Genomic DNA, 14,625 nt, shown 5'->3' with positions numbered 1-14,625 from the left:
GGGTAGGGGGTATAAGAGGATGCGACAAGGCAAATCGTGGGCGACATACCTAGCAGAAAATCTAGGATACGTCTAGTGGAACCGTACGAATCCCAGACGCCTTGGGAAGTCGGAAGCGGTAATCAAGTATCAAATTGAAACGAGGAAATGAGGTAATGAAGAAACGGAGAAACGAAGAAACGAAGAAACGAAGAACGTGGGTGTGATCGTAATCGTGCTATAGCGCGACATATTGATAAGTGTAAGATCGCGCGCGCAAGAGCGAGAAGGATTCAAGGAGAGTTAATCGAAACTTACCAACTCTAAGAGATCTTCAATTCTATTCGAAACAGAAGCGCCGTGAAGAAGATCGTGGGTCTCGTAAGAATCACTTGGTCTTCACGAGCGCGACCGGTGAAATGAGTATGGAGCTGCAAGACGGGTAAAGTGAAGTAAGGGATACGCGCAGGTTGACAGAACGGGGGGGGGGGGGGGTCGTATTGATAATGATCGTAATGATCGCCACCCCGGGTTTGAAGGGTGGAAATGCGCTTCGGGAGGTTTGAAGGGGAGCTGGGGTAGCGTGACCACTCTCGGGATGACGTGGAGCAACCAAATCCCCTAAGCACGCATGATTGGATTTATGGAAATAGATTTTTTTTTCTTTTAAAAACTGATTCCCAGAGAAGGAGAAAAGTTCAAAGATCAAAATTCAAAGTTGATTGAAAAGTGAAAGGGGGGAAAAGGTTACAGAAGGTAACACTTCTTTGTTAGTATAAGAGAGGGGGAACCGGAATTGGCAACGTCGCCCCGTTCAGGGGACACGGACCATCTATGATTTTTTTAGTGATACAACTATATCTACTCCGTAACTTTCTCTCAAAACTAACCGATAGGTTATGAGAATTAGGAGGTTGAAGCCGAAAATCATGTATTTTAAGTGGTTTATGAAATGAACAGAAATCTATTAAAGCCCTGTAGGTCCTGTCAGCCTACATTTCCATCTGCATTCTCTCCCCAAAGGAAAAACGCCCTCGCACGGTTTGTTGCACATTTGCGGGGGTTAATGGTTAATGGTTAATGGTCCAGAATCATAGACGACACATGTGGGGAAGAATGGAGTTCCCAGGTCCAGGAGGGGCTGATCATTCTGTTTTGCGGGGAGAGCTTACCTGCATCAAAACCCCGCTATGACTCTATCTCTGATCCTGTTTTCATTCTTTAGATACTATGATTACCTCGGTACTAGTAGTATGTATTTAGGTATCTATGTACTAGTAGTACAGAAACGTGTGATACAAGCAAGGAATCAAAAGTCAAGCAGGGAATGAAAATTGGAAAGGAACACGGTCTAGGGCCTGGGCACGAATCATCGGTCGCTCCGGCCTTCCGGGTTAAGTCCTGCACCTCATTTGACCTCTAGTGGGGTGACAGCCGCAACATGTACCCCACAAACAAGGAAAACGATTACTGAACCAGTCAAATAGGTTATGAAATTATAACACAATCCGAGCTCAATGTTGGGTATGATTTCACATCCAAATACTTACGAGGGGCAATGGTCTTATCCATGGGAATCATGTACCCCGCAATTATGGACGTTAGTCTATGCAGCCATTTAACATAAGTCTCGGCCCACGCCTAACCTTTTCTATCCATCAAATCATTGGGTACCAATCTCCTTCGCTTGGTGTCTGATCTTCAGAGCCTCTACTCAACCTAGGGTCAACTGTCCCAGGATATAGTCTCCCGGATTTCAACTTCGTATGGTAAAAGGTCCCTGTGGTTAATAGGCCTGTCTGGGCAATGGTGATATCAGCTTGCATTTACCCCTCCACATGAAACCTAAATTCCCGCTAACTTGCAGTTCAAATTTGGAGTATATCTAGAGTGCTATGTCGAATATTGTACAGTCGAATGCAATCCCATCTAAGGGGCCGAATCCAAAGAAGAAGAGGCCGTAGCCCCGGCTCCCTTCTGTTGTCTCAACTTCTCCTCAAACTTGGCAAATTCATGCATTGAGATAATCTCCTCGGGATCCTGAACCTGCTCAACACCCTTGACCTCCTCAATCTAGAAACAATTCATCAGTAACCGGCCCAGATACCAAGCCCGGGGAACTCACATAGTGCATCAGCATAGACTCAATGCCATTCTTCAATGTAACCGTGCTCGAATCACAAGTCCGGCACGCTCCACGCAATTTCAGCATAACAATGCCATTCTCGAACGAACGTAGCTCAATATCACCTCCATCCTCTTGGATGGCAGGACGGATTCGGGTCTCTAAAAGCTCCTTGATCATACTGACAACCTCATCATCATCCTCGTTGTAGGCGAGCGAATCCTCCTCGGCTTCATGGCCCGCCTCACCGTTCTCAACGACAGTCACAATGGTCTCACCCGATGTCACGCTCTGAGTGATCAGACTGAAAACCTCAGGCTTGATGTGTGCCCAGTTTACATCCCCGGCCTTAGTGACGGTGATAAAGTCCGATCCGTAGAAAACAGAGGTAACACCGTCGACATCCAAGAGCTTTGCGGCGAGGGGGGACGGGTATGGAGGCGCAAGAGTAGAACGGGGGGTAAGGTATTCAAGGAAGGTAGTAGGGAATTCCTCAGGAAGGACGCGATGGTTGGGAATGAATTTCAAGGCCTGTCTTGGGTTAGAATCAGACTCCTCATTGATCTGGATTGTACATACATCGGGGTTGGGAGTGTTCTCGGTCTGAATGAAGATTGTCCGCTTGCTCGTTGGCGACAATCCATTCGCACCGGTCGCTGCAGGCTGCTGATTCGGTCTTAGTGTTGGCCGGCGGCGAGTCTCTGAGGCTGTGATGGTCGGCAGGCGAGCGGCGGTCGATACGTTTCTGCTAGGACTGAAGACGGCAGGTCTGATGGACTTGGAAATGGAGTTGGAGACCCGGGCGCTGGAAATAGCACGCCGGAACATGTTTGTGGATGTTGAGCTCATTGACATTTTGGGGAACTTCGAGTTACCAAAACAATACTTCGTCGGTGCAAAGGGAATAACGTTCTAAAAAGTGAATCGCCGCGGCCCGGACTCTGACGCAATGAAAGGGTCATGTGATCTGCAGATTACAAATTGATGTCCTCCTGGCCAATGAAAGAGAAGGTGTTGCAACCAAATCTGCCGAACCTCGGAAGCCCAGCTGTTTATACAATTGATGTAAATCCAAGATGTCGTGTCGCATAATATACTGTGACGGAATTCTCATTTACAAAGCAAGAAAGTTATAGAATTCAGGGGGATTTGGGGCTGAGGTGAACTGGTCGGACTGTACTTCGTGGCAGCCTCGTATTCAGGCCAGATGATATCCTTCATAAACGGTGCAATGCCAAAACTTAGCTGAGGCAGAGCCGTGAGAACCTCTCGAGATCGCCGATACTTATCAGTGGCTTCTTGGCTATGGTAGAAATGTGTCATCTGACTGAATGGAGCAAGCACAGTTTATGTTGGGCTGCACGAGGAACTTGGCTAAACGACGAATCCAGTCTACATAATGCTCAGCAACTCCGAGAACATCTTCGAGAAGTCTATGTGTTGTTGTGTAGGATAGAACAGCAGGGCAGGAGGACGTTCGTACTGTATATTAGAATAAATTTCTGTGATGTCGACCAAGGAAGACGAGCATTTGATTAATCAAAGGATGAAAAAAAATATACGTAGTCTACCACAGCAAATGCGATTCTGCAAGCTTATGGAGGGATACTCTATGGCGCCAGGGAATGAATCACTTGGTATGGAATCATCGAGTTCACACCAAAAGGACATTGGGTCGGGAGTAGAAGAGGGAATGCCCCATTTCGCTTGCATCTTACAGAAGCCGGCGTCAAGCTTATCTTTTGACGTTTGACAACCATGAAGTAGCTACTTGCCAGTTCGTCTATTATGCATGCTTGGAGGTCCCCGCTGTATCAAACCGTCGGCTTGTTCCATGAGAGCCGAAGATCGAAGGAGAAAGTCGTGGATTTCATCGACTGGTTCCGATCATGAATTCCTCAGAGATGGATTCCGCCAGAAAGAACTTTATGAATATGCAGACTTGCGCCTGCCGATGGCATCAGAATTTCATCAACCGTATCGGCACTTTGCTTCATGGCTCCTTGCATCAAGCCTACTGTGACGGATTCCAATTGACGCCAAAAGAGTTGATCTATCGCCGAAGGTGGAGCCGAACTGGGATATTGGGCCAGAATCGCATTGCTCCCTTGAACATGGGCTAGTCACGCTTTAAAGCCCAATGGTAAAGAGTTGATCAACTATGCTCGATTCAGTATGTTGTTCCAGGCTGTTTCGCTGGACTGGGAGTCGCATACCTTGTACAACTAGAATAGGACAGTAACAAATAAGGAATCTTCTCCGCCGTTGCATCCGGTCCAAATTTTTCTACACACAATTTGCAAAGCTTCCCCATAGATACGTGTGTTATACATCGACAACCCGTGATCTTGGTTCCATTTAGCCAGGAAGGCGGATCTTGACGTTGTCACAGCTCTATCGAGGACTGGACTTCTGCCAACGAGAAATGGGATGGTATTCTGAATATTCAGGACTGCTTCAGGTTTGCCATCCCGTATCAACGATGATGGTGCAAAAGCATCAATAAAGTTTGCCACGAATTGTGTCCTCACTACCACGTTGGCATCGAAATGAGGAATGTAAGGACCACTTCGACCGGGCTTGATGACACTGCCTTTAATCTGTTTTCTGGAACCTCTCTCGGGGCCGAGCCAGAACTACATGTCGGTTGACTTATGAATGAAACCCCGGTTCCTCTCATACCCGGTACAGACGTGGCCGTTTTTAAAGGCAACACTTGCACCCCGGCTTAGTCTCATCGCACTAGACAGGGGTCAGGATTGGATGCTCTGACGATTGGGCACTAGTTGCATCAGTGTCTTTACACAGTACCTTAAGTTTTCACAGGCGGCATGTATTGCAGCCTTTGGATCTATACGGAACGCCACCCATTTTGTATGTGGGTTGATTCCATCAACTTCACAACGAGCTGTTGCAGGAGATCAGCTTGGATATGTTAATTGGCTTCGATTTCGGAGATGAATCGATCAGACACAAGAGCCGTTAATATTCCAGTCAAATCACTGATTCATCGAAGTTCTCACATTTACTCAGCAAGGATGAAAGCGGGCCGTGAAGCCTGAGGCAGCAATCGGAGCTCTAACTATCTCAATTTTCTTATCCCGATGTTTGCTTCAGGCAGAAACTCTCTCTCCACAAAGCTTGAACCTCGGCGCATCGCCAAGTATGATGGGCGTGTCTCATACAGGATCCTGGTTTGCCCAATAAAATGCCCAGTTCCTGCGAGGTGTGTTCTTCGGAACCCTCCAAATACCGCTGTCCAGCATGTGGACTGATGAGGTACCAGCTATCAAATGCATTATAAGATCCATTTGCTAATTCGCTCCGAGACAGCTGCTCGCTTGCATGTACCCAGTCTCATAAGATCTACTGCGCTCCGAAGCCGCTTCCATCGATCGAGGAACCGACCGAGACTTCAGCCACCAACACCCAAACCCCAGCCAACGGTGAAACCACCCCAGATACGGGGAATACACAAGGCTGCAACACTGCAGATGGTGCTGCATCGGCAGAGATTCAGGCTCTTCTTCAACGATATCCTCAGTTGCGTACGCAGTTGCACGAAATTTACCAAGCGGCGCAGGAGGACGAATGGGTTGAGTGGTATACCCCGCCGACTAGAGGACGTCCTTATGGCCGAGGTGGTAAAGCACCTACTCGTCGTAGTCGGGGACCATGGACCGCCGAGAAAGGGTTCAACCGTGCTCTCGGCAAGGTACGGAAGTTAAGACAGGATTGTGAGGAAGGGACAGAGACAGGTGTCACTGCCGAGGCGTTTATGCAATTCCTGACCCTGGTCAATAATAACCCGAGCACTCAGATGTCAAGCTCGGCATAGTTACAGTCCAAACAAGCACTTGAGACTGTAAGCATGAGCCTCGGAAGCATCTCTGTAGCGGGATCTATAGCGCATCGTTGCGGGACAATGAAATGTGTACGACCAACCCATTAAATTATCTCTATTGTACTCCATACCTAGGTAGTAGAGCATCTTCAAACTAAAATCCCATTCATATGCTGCAAGAACCATAGATTTGGTGCTCGGCCAAGACCGCGTAACCGATGTTCCCGGTCACAGTGGGTTAAACAAGCGCAATTATAGCGCATCCTTAGCGGACCCAACCACGCCTTGCCCCCTCTGAAGCGGAGCCCGAGTTCGGCCAGACCCTAGCAGACCAGTACAGACCCATACAGTGGAGGATAAACACGTATTTTCGGGGAGAAATCCGGCAGTTTCGGGCATGTTGCAGGGCACACGCAAAAGTCGACTTGTCCCCCTGCGTCTCGTCAGCCTTGAAGCAGGGCCGAGCAAGAGCTGATCTCCATGTCATGCACGGTGAGAGGCCAGAGGTGTAGGCCCGAGGCCTGCAGCCTGTAGACTAGTTGTCAAATTGAGCGAATCCCACTACGCATCACTATTTCTGTAGCATTATTGGACTTGGACTTTCACCCAGGAGGAACTACAATATGTAGAACCATTGGATATGATGGTCTTTTGTCTTGGTACTCCTTATACTTCGTACCTCGTAAGCAGGAATTTTATTTTCTATTTTCATGTTCAGTGGCGCCACGAAAGAGAGTTTTGCGTGGATCTTGGTAGCTCCATATAACAGCTGGGGGATAATGGGCATTTGAGGTTTCAGCTCAGCTCCAAATATGAATCAACGAATGGAAATGCTGCCCAAGGTAGGTAGAACTGAACTGTGGATTTTCGATCTGGAGAACGGGGCTAGTGACGGCATTTCAACTCCAATTGAAAAGGAGAAATTGTTTCCCGAGAAAAATAACCAAAGTAATAAAAATAGCCACCAAAACCAAAAAAATATCATTGTACACTCCGTGATCTGTTCATGAACCTTTCGAGCTGTTTATAAAGAACAGAGACCCTTTTCTTTGTTTTTTTTTTCAACTTCTATCAAGGTCGAGCTTACCGTTCCACGGTTCGACTTCAACCATTTTACCGGTTAGTTGTGAAGCTCCCCCCTCTCATACTAATACCAAGTACTTAGCCAGAACATTCAAATGGGTCTAACTAGCGATTGAACACAGTTGGAATCCTTTGCACGGCCGCTCGCTCACCATTGCCTTACGTCGCCTGATGGGTGCCTCCCCCCGCGACCGAATCTGATCTGTTCCACGGCAATAATGGATGCGCTGCAGTGCGGGCTCCTTGAACAAACACAATAAAATTCCACCTCAGAATTGGTCCTTCCTACCCATTATACCCGCCATTGACCGGACGTCATGGCTTCCCAACAGATCCGCCATGAGCGAGCCTCCAGCGACAGAGCACATGCGGTACCGATGTCGGCTTCACAACGTCCGGGCATTGGCCGTACATTGTCGGCCCCAACAGGAGGATTATACAAACTGGATTCGGCTCGAAAACAGGGGTCAGCGACAAGACTTGGTCAGACATTGGAGGAGGATGAGGATATGAGCAATGATACGTCCAGGCGGTCTCGTTCCCGGCAAGGCGATGAGGTGCGTGAGGCCCTGCGGTTTTAAAAGACGCAAAATTACAGTTGCAACCAAGGAGAATCGATCGGTTACTAACGGTAGTCGAATCCCTGCAGGAACCCTCCAAGGCCAATCTCCCTGAGGTGACCATCGCCGTTGTGGGCTCGGACAACGCTGGCAAATCGAACTTTATAAAATGTGCGCTGGATATGAAAAGCACGCCCTCCTCCCTCGTGACAAGGAAAAAGATGTCGTTGGACGGGTCTGTCTACATCGTGCGCTTGCTGGAGATTGATCTGAGCGAGGTTCAGTTCAATCAGAACATTCTCTGGCCACACCTGGGAAAGAATTCTTCCCCTCCGACAATTGACGGTGTGTTGGTGCTGCATGATGCAACTCAACCGGACAAATTCGCCGAAACAATTGAACTCGTAGGTAGGTTGATGGCCTCTGCGCACAAATCTCCCCGATATATCCCTCTATCAAGGTTTCCACAGATCCTCCGGAGAACCTGGGGAAAGCACGAGCCTTTCCATCTTACCGAGTTGCCAGGCTTGAGTTGACCATTTGAGTGTGATTAGACTCGCTTGATGCATCCCCGCTACCATTCCTGTTGGTTGCTTGCAAGTGTGATCTGCGCCCGGAGGACAGTGAACTGGGCGCGATCCATGAGCGACACGAGATCTACCGGACATCGCCCGAGTCGCCCCGATCCCAGCAAATGTGTATTGCTCTTGTTCTCCGGGCTGTAATTTCCACCCGAGCAGGTGAGTCTTTTCTTTTTCTTTCTATGTCAATCTTGTTCTCTCCTATTTGTCCTGTCGGCAACAATGGATCAAAAGGGTTGTTAGTGAGCCATGGCCCCCATGGGTCAATGGTAAGCTAAGTGGGTCACGGTACTAGCATTTCGCTACCCTTTTTTCTCCCTGTCTAGAGTCCACCGATCGACAGAGGAACCCCAAAGGAGGAAAACCCCAAGAAGAGAGACTTTGAAGAGATTTTGGCGCTTGTCTGCTCTTTGGTACACAGCTAATCCATTTCTGCCATTTTTTCCGACTTTGCTCAGACCTCGCTTCGTCTGACCATAATAATAATCCTGCACCTTCCGTTCCTCCCCCGCCGCGAACAACGACCAAGTCTTTCCAACCCACCCCGCCCCAAGATTGGCATACACGAACCAATTCAGATACTCCGACCGCCGTTCTAACGGGAGCCGCTGGCGGCTCAAACCCGTCGGTTTCGATTCCAAGTGTCGATGGGATCGGTGATTGTCCGCCCACCGACCAGGCCCCGCGCTCCAATCTGGCGCAACAGAATGCTCCCAGTTTTGCTCGAAATGCCCGAAGTAACTCCCACCCGGTGCGACCGCAATCTCCTCCAGAGGTGCGGATGAATACCCGCCGACCATCAGCACAAGCAGACATTCCTCTAGAACAGCAGCCCAGCTTCTCACAGCGCATGCAAACCACCTGGCGAAGTAGTGGAGGCTCGGACGCCTTTAATAGTTTTCTGAATATGGAGGACGAGATGGATGAAGCCCCATTGAGCCCGACTAGCGTCGTGCGCCCGAAGCCGAGTAGCGAGAGCAATTCCAGCGCGGAGGCAGGATTGTCGTTTGATGAGCTAGTCGATCGCCTCGTCGCCCAGCCCCTGTCGAAATCGGACGGCAAATTCGGCACCATTTTCCTCTGTCTATACCGGAAATTTGCTGCTCCTGCAACCCTTCTCAACGCCTTGATCGGCCGATTTGAAAAAAACGAATCCAGCAATACAGACCAACTAGCCCGCATGGCCGACCAGTTGCGATTATTGAACGTCATCGCCCAATGGGCTTCAGATTACCCGGGCGACTTTGCATATCCCAAGACCCGCAAACGGGTCAACGACTTTGTCTCTACGCTCGAAAAGAGCCATTTTTACATGTTTGCTGCGAAGGAGATTGGATCTTTCCTTGACGCGAATGCTGAAGACGATGATATTGGCTGGGCATTCCGCGACGGAGATGTGGATGACACAAGCCTCACCGAGACATTCTTTGACAACTCCGGGCGAAGTTCCCCAGCGCCATTCCTGACTGGTACATACGAAGACGAAGACGACGAGGAAGAGGACCCCATTTACAGCATGAGCGCTTTGGATCTCAGTGATGGACCACATGAATCGACCGCTCGGCTCTCGGGAACCCTCTCCATCTCATCTAATACCGACAAACCCTCCAGCACCCTTAACCAATCATTCACCGTTTTGACCCTGGAAGCTGCGCAGAAGGAGGCTCTACGTTTGGAATTGCACCCTCGAAATCCACTCACCAAGATTCAATGGCGGTTTTTCATGGAGACACCTGACGAAGAATTCGCCCGACAGCTTACCCGTATTGATTGGGTCATGTATAACTCATTTCGGCCTCGCGATCTCGTGCGCCATGTGAGTATCTCGGGCGTTGACAAGGAAAAGATCAAGAGCTTGCAAAACGTCAACCGGATGATCAAACACTTCAATCATCTGGCTTTCTTCGTGGCAAGCATGATCATACTCCGTGACAAACCCAAACACCGAGCAAGGTGTCTTGAAAAGTTCATGAGTATCGCAGTGGTGAGTGCCCATGCTCTAGTGCATATGCACCAAATCTAATTGTACCTAGAAACTTCGTCGTCAAAACAACTACAACGCTCTTGGTGCTGTTATTGCTGCCATCAATGGCACCCCTGTTCACCGTTTATCACAGACCCGGGAACTGATCCCAGTCGCGACACAAAAGGATTTCATGCGGCTCGTTATCCTTATGAGCACCCAGCGCAGCCACTTCGCTTACCGGTTAGCATGGGAGAACTCCTTCTCCGAGCGTATTCCTTTCCTGCCATTGCACAGGCGCGATCTTGTCTCTGCAGAGGAAGGAAACAAGACCTTTGTCGGCGAAAACAAATCCCGAATCAACTGGAAGAAGTTTGAGGTAATGGGCGAGGCTGTTCTCGGTATCCAACGAAGCCAAAAAGTACCTCACCCTCAAGCCCAGAAATTCGAGGACATTGAACGCCTGATTCTCGACTGCAAGCTCTCCGGCGATGAAGAGGTAAGTCACTCACCGTGAATCCTAAGACCAGACTAACAAAACTAGGATCTGTATGCCCGCAGTCTACAAATCGAACCATCCACCAGCGGCGAGCCCGTGCGAAAAAAGTTCGGCTGGCTACGTGCCTAATCGCCAATTCCACTCAAACCAAAGCAGGCCACCACTCCCCTGGCCTCGGTCCTTCACATGTCTTACCTTACTTTACCGTTGTCCGCCATACCCTCACGTTATACGCTTCTATGATTGATATATTTTGCCCGATTCTGCTTTTGTTCCTATTCGTCCCTATTTTGGCTTGCATGCTTTGCTGGATTATTCCATGGCATGAATGATTACGCCTGGGCGGGGATTTAATGGAAAGGCTCCACGATACTATGTACATAAGTAGCTTTACGTACCGGATTTCTAACGTGGGGTGCGACCACTTTATGACGCTGCTCACCCCAACATTGACTAGGCTAATGTCAAGCTTGATTTAAGCTACTCCTGCAATGTTTTGATATGCAGTAAATTTGGATACGTTCGAAAACATAGCTAAGTAATCAGCCTTGACAGTAACTATGTTTTATCCAGATGTCCTAGTACAAGACATAGCTCGGCGAAGCAAAGGCAATCGCTGAAGGCACCCTCACCTGGGCATGTTCACTCACTCTCACAATCCGAAGGTTCATCCTCTGCCTCGGATCCATAACTTTCCACGGCCACTTCATAGTCTACCTCATCGTCTTCATTTGGGAGAAAGCTCGATGAGGAATCGTCATTATATTCCTTGTCATCATCAACTGAAGCGGCCTCGGCACATAGTTTCTCCTCCAACTTCCCTTCCACCTCTTGATCAAGACCGAGCTTAATAGTACCACTTTCCCACGATTCTTTCAAGTCAGATTTAGAGATATCTTCATCGGTGTAGGCTTTCAGCGATCGATCCAGCCTAGCAAGGTCTTCCCACGCAGATTCAAAATCAACATCCTCAGAGCCCTAATGTATTCTTAGCATCACGAAACGAAGAGGATATTATAACCAAACTAACATCTTTCATATCTTCGATCGCGTCTTCGACTATTTGCTTGATCTTTTTGTCGTAAGTCTCCTGGGCGATTTTGCCTTGATCAAGATGCTTGTTGTAATAGTCCTGCTTCGCGATAAAATTCTTGGCATTGCCGAGCATGTTCTGGTATACCGAATGCAGAGACTTGACGAGCGGAACAATGAACCTCCGCATACACAGGTCTTTGATTGCGCTAGGCGCTGTCATTACGATGTGCTGGCTAAAGAGAAATTTGCTCACTATTGCAAAGCTGCCTTATTTTCTGCACTAGCGAAAGCAGGGTAGATTCCGAGCCCTGCATCTACCAATAGAGAAAACCTCCAATAGATCTGCCTCCCCCTTTGAGAAGTTTCAGCAATTTCAATCCGGTATGTGATCTGAAAGGCGGGATTGTGATAGATTCTTGAAATATATGAAGAGTCGAATTCCCGTAGCAATATCTAGCAATGAGTAAGTAACGTTAATAAGACGCCTTGGAGGAGACTTACTTTTTTTCGAAAATTCAACAAGTTCCTGGACAACAAGGTTGCACTGTATCATGGCTGTTCCATATTTGAAAATCTCGATAATCTTATCTATTGCAGCAGCGAGGAATCTCAACTGTCAAATCTTTAAACATTAGACATCTTGAATGATGCAGAAACCTACCGGTACGTCCTACTGTCCCAGCAACAGATGCAATGAAAGTAAATAAAGTGGCTTCAGGCACCAGAGCGTCACTTTGGTCTTTGCAAACAAGCAGTGTGTAATTCTCCATCACTTCATCGGCCCAAGTATCGTTGACACTGTCTACAAAATAACCAACATTCTGCTGGCTATCTCTCTTCAGATGCTCTTCAATAGCCTGATTAACATCATAAGTCAAATTCTCAGTGTCTGCTAGGTCATTTTTGACATCTTCAATGGACTTTTTGATCAATGTCATCAACTGATCACAGCGCTGTGCCCTTTTTTGTTATCTTTGAATATTAATCAGATACAAATCCGTCATGAGCAAAACCAGGAGTGCCTACCCAGATCCATAAGACTCTCCATAATTAGATTTGATCGAGTGCGAAGTGCGAGGTGAACGTGTGAAGATAACTTTGCCAGTATCAGTAGATCGCGCTAGCCTTTTATAAGTAGATCCCTGGGCCCGATGGCGCTGTCAATCCACATTTCCGAAAACGCTAGGATTTTCCTGCGGGGCTTTGTTTGTTCTTCGGCTAAGCTGAACAGTGGGTAATAAACGCGTGGGGTTGAGATCGACAGTAGTTGGACTTGAGCATAGGGCATGGAGGTGGGTCTCCTAAGCTCAGCGAATCATGATATCCGATATCGGTAGTTCGTGAACGCTGAAGAGGGTGACATCATTATCCTGTTCGACGAGATGAAAGGCCATCACAAAAAGGGATCAGTTGAGTATACATTGGTATGAGCTTGCAAGGCGAGTTCAGTATTTTATGTATCAGCCGCGATATCCAAGGACTTTGCTATTACGCTTGCAATTATGAGAACTACTATTCATGAAGTTTGTCTAAATCCTTATTTATACTTATGCTAAATGGGTTAAACATAACTTAAATAAATTAACCTTATTGTAGGCATTCAACCCTATTGTTCCTCAGATGATGGGATGTCTGTCCTCTTTTTTGTAAGCAAATTAGCAAATATAGTTAATGGGCAAGCCTTGGAAGTTTGTTCTCAGCTCTAGATATTATTTGTTTTCTTCTTATATCCAAAGTGTACATATCTTATAACTAGTGCCTTTCTCATCACGTAAATTTGATGATTACTAGATATGGTTTAACTCATTTCTTCATCTATGTTTACTCTACTCCATTCTCTATGGTAAAATTTAACTAATTCATTCACCGTCAATAAGATATGCAGATTCAGTAGTCATCTAGTATCTTTAAAATCAATTCCACGAGTGATAAAACCATGGCGTGCAATCACCTTCATACTTCCGGTCCAACAACTCACGTGACCCATACACATCTTAATCCGCCAAAAACTGCAGATAAGATCCCCATCCAACCTCCAACCCCAAACACATCATCCACAAAAATGACACCAAACGCCCACCAAATGCGGTCCGCCTACCGCTCCCTCCTACGCGAAATCCCCTCAACAAGCCGCACCCTCAACGCCCCCTCTCCCCTCCACCACCGCCTCCGCCAGCTCTTCCGCGCCGAAGAACAAACACCCTCCACAGCCGGAAGTCCCAATCCAGCAACAATCCCCTCCTCCACCACATGCACAGAAAGCGGGTCTACATCTGCGCCGATGCCATTCTCTCTCCCGGCGTCGGCGGAGGAGGCTAGTTTGCGCTTCCAGGAAGCTGAGCAGCTGGCTAAGTACGCTCGGGCGCAGAGGACTTATGTTGAGTTGCTTGAGCGGTATAATCCCGGTGTTGGTATGGATGAGGAGGAGAGGGTTCGACTTACTGCCAGAAGGGTTGGGCTCGATGTTCCTGACTTGTATGAGGCTGAGGGGAGTGACAAGGGTTCGGCTTGATCTGAGGCTGGGCTGTTTAGGTTTAGCCTGTGATCGGATCTATTTGCGCTTCCGTTGATAGTGCTGGTGCTTTTTGACTTTGGTTCTCGTTCTTTTCCTGGACTGGATTGCGCTGCACAGTGAACTGGGACGGCTGGACTTCGCGGCTCTGCTCTGGTTTCATGGATATTGCGGAGTCGGTGCTCTGGACTGGTTATGCGGGATTCACTCAGGAATCGTACTTGGAGGATCTCGGATTGAGTGAAAGATTGCGGAAATTTAGGTTGTGATGCCAATTGGCAGGATTGTATACTACTTCAGGTCACTTGTACAAAAGATAGAGCTTGTAACATGGATATCTATTTCTATTTGGAAATGTTCACTGTACTAGTGGTGCCCCTTCTTAAGGTGGCTAGCCTATGAAGCTCATAATGCCTTTTCAAGAGGCTGCTCAGGACCGGAAGT

At 48.0% G+C, this 14,625-nt stretch overlaps 3 protein-coding genes across 3 annotated transcripts; 2 read left to right on the top strand and 1 right to left on the bottom strand.

Annotated features, from left to right (window-relative positions):
• Nucleotides 1-1,908: 1,908 nt before the first annotated feature.
• Nucleotides 1,909-2,959, bottom strand: N7520_011785 (NifU family protein; the record flags this gene model as incomplete). The annotated part of the gene is made up of 3 exons (XM_057145718.1): nt 1,909-2,052; nt 2,105-2,635; nt 2,684-2,959. The coding sequence occupies 3 exons, from the start codon at nt 2,957-2,959 to the stop codon at nt 1,909-1,911; spliced, it is 951 nt and encodes a 316-aa protein (XP_056991472.1).
• A 2,353-nt stretch (nt 2,960-5,312) lies between these two features.
• Nucleotides 5,313-5,942, top strand: N7520_011784 (zinc finger HIT domain-containing protein; the record flags this gene model as incomplete). Its single annotated transcript, XM_057145717.1, has 2 exons — nt 5,313-5,383; nt 5,438-5,942. 2 exons carry the CDS (start codon nt 5,313-5,315, stop codon nt 5,940-5,942), a joined length of 576 nt encoding a protein of 191 aa, XP_056991471.1.
• Nucleotides 5,943-7,348: 1,406 nt separating this feature from the next.
• On the top strand, nt 7,349-14,181 carry N7520_011783 (putative Ras guanyl-nucleotide exchange factor RasGEF; the record flags this gene model as incomplete). The annotated part of the gene is made up of 7 exons (XM_057145716.1): nt 7,349-7,588; nt 7,681-7,999; nt 8,146-8,331; nt 8,631-10,156; nt 10,206-10,634; nt 10,680-10,730; nt 13,690-14,181. 7 exons carry the CDS (start codon nt 7,349-7,351, stop codon nt 14,179-14,181), a joined length of 3,243 nt encoding a protein of 1,080 aa, XP_056991470.1.
• Nucleotides 14,182-14,625: the final 444 nt, after the last annotated feature.

The sequence above is a fragment of the Penicillium odoratum genome (assembly GCF_028828045.1).
Source record: "Penicillium odoratum strain IBT 22623 chromosome Unknown utg000008l_segment0_segment0, whole genome shotgun sequence".
NCBI lineage: Eukaryota > Fungi > Ascomycota > Eurotiomycetes > Eurotiales > Aspergillaceae > Penicillium > Penicillium odoratum.
The sequence above is the reverse complement of the archived record's forward strand: the minus strand, read 5'-3'. Positions and strand labels throughout refer to the sequence as shown.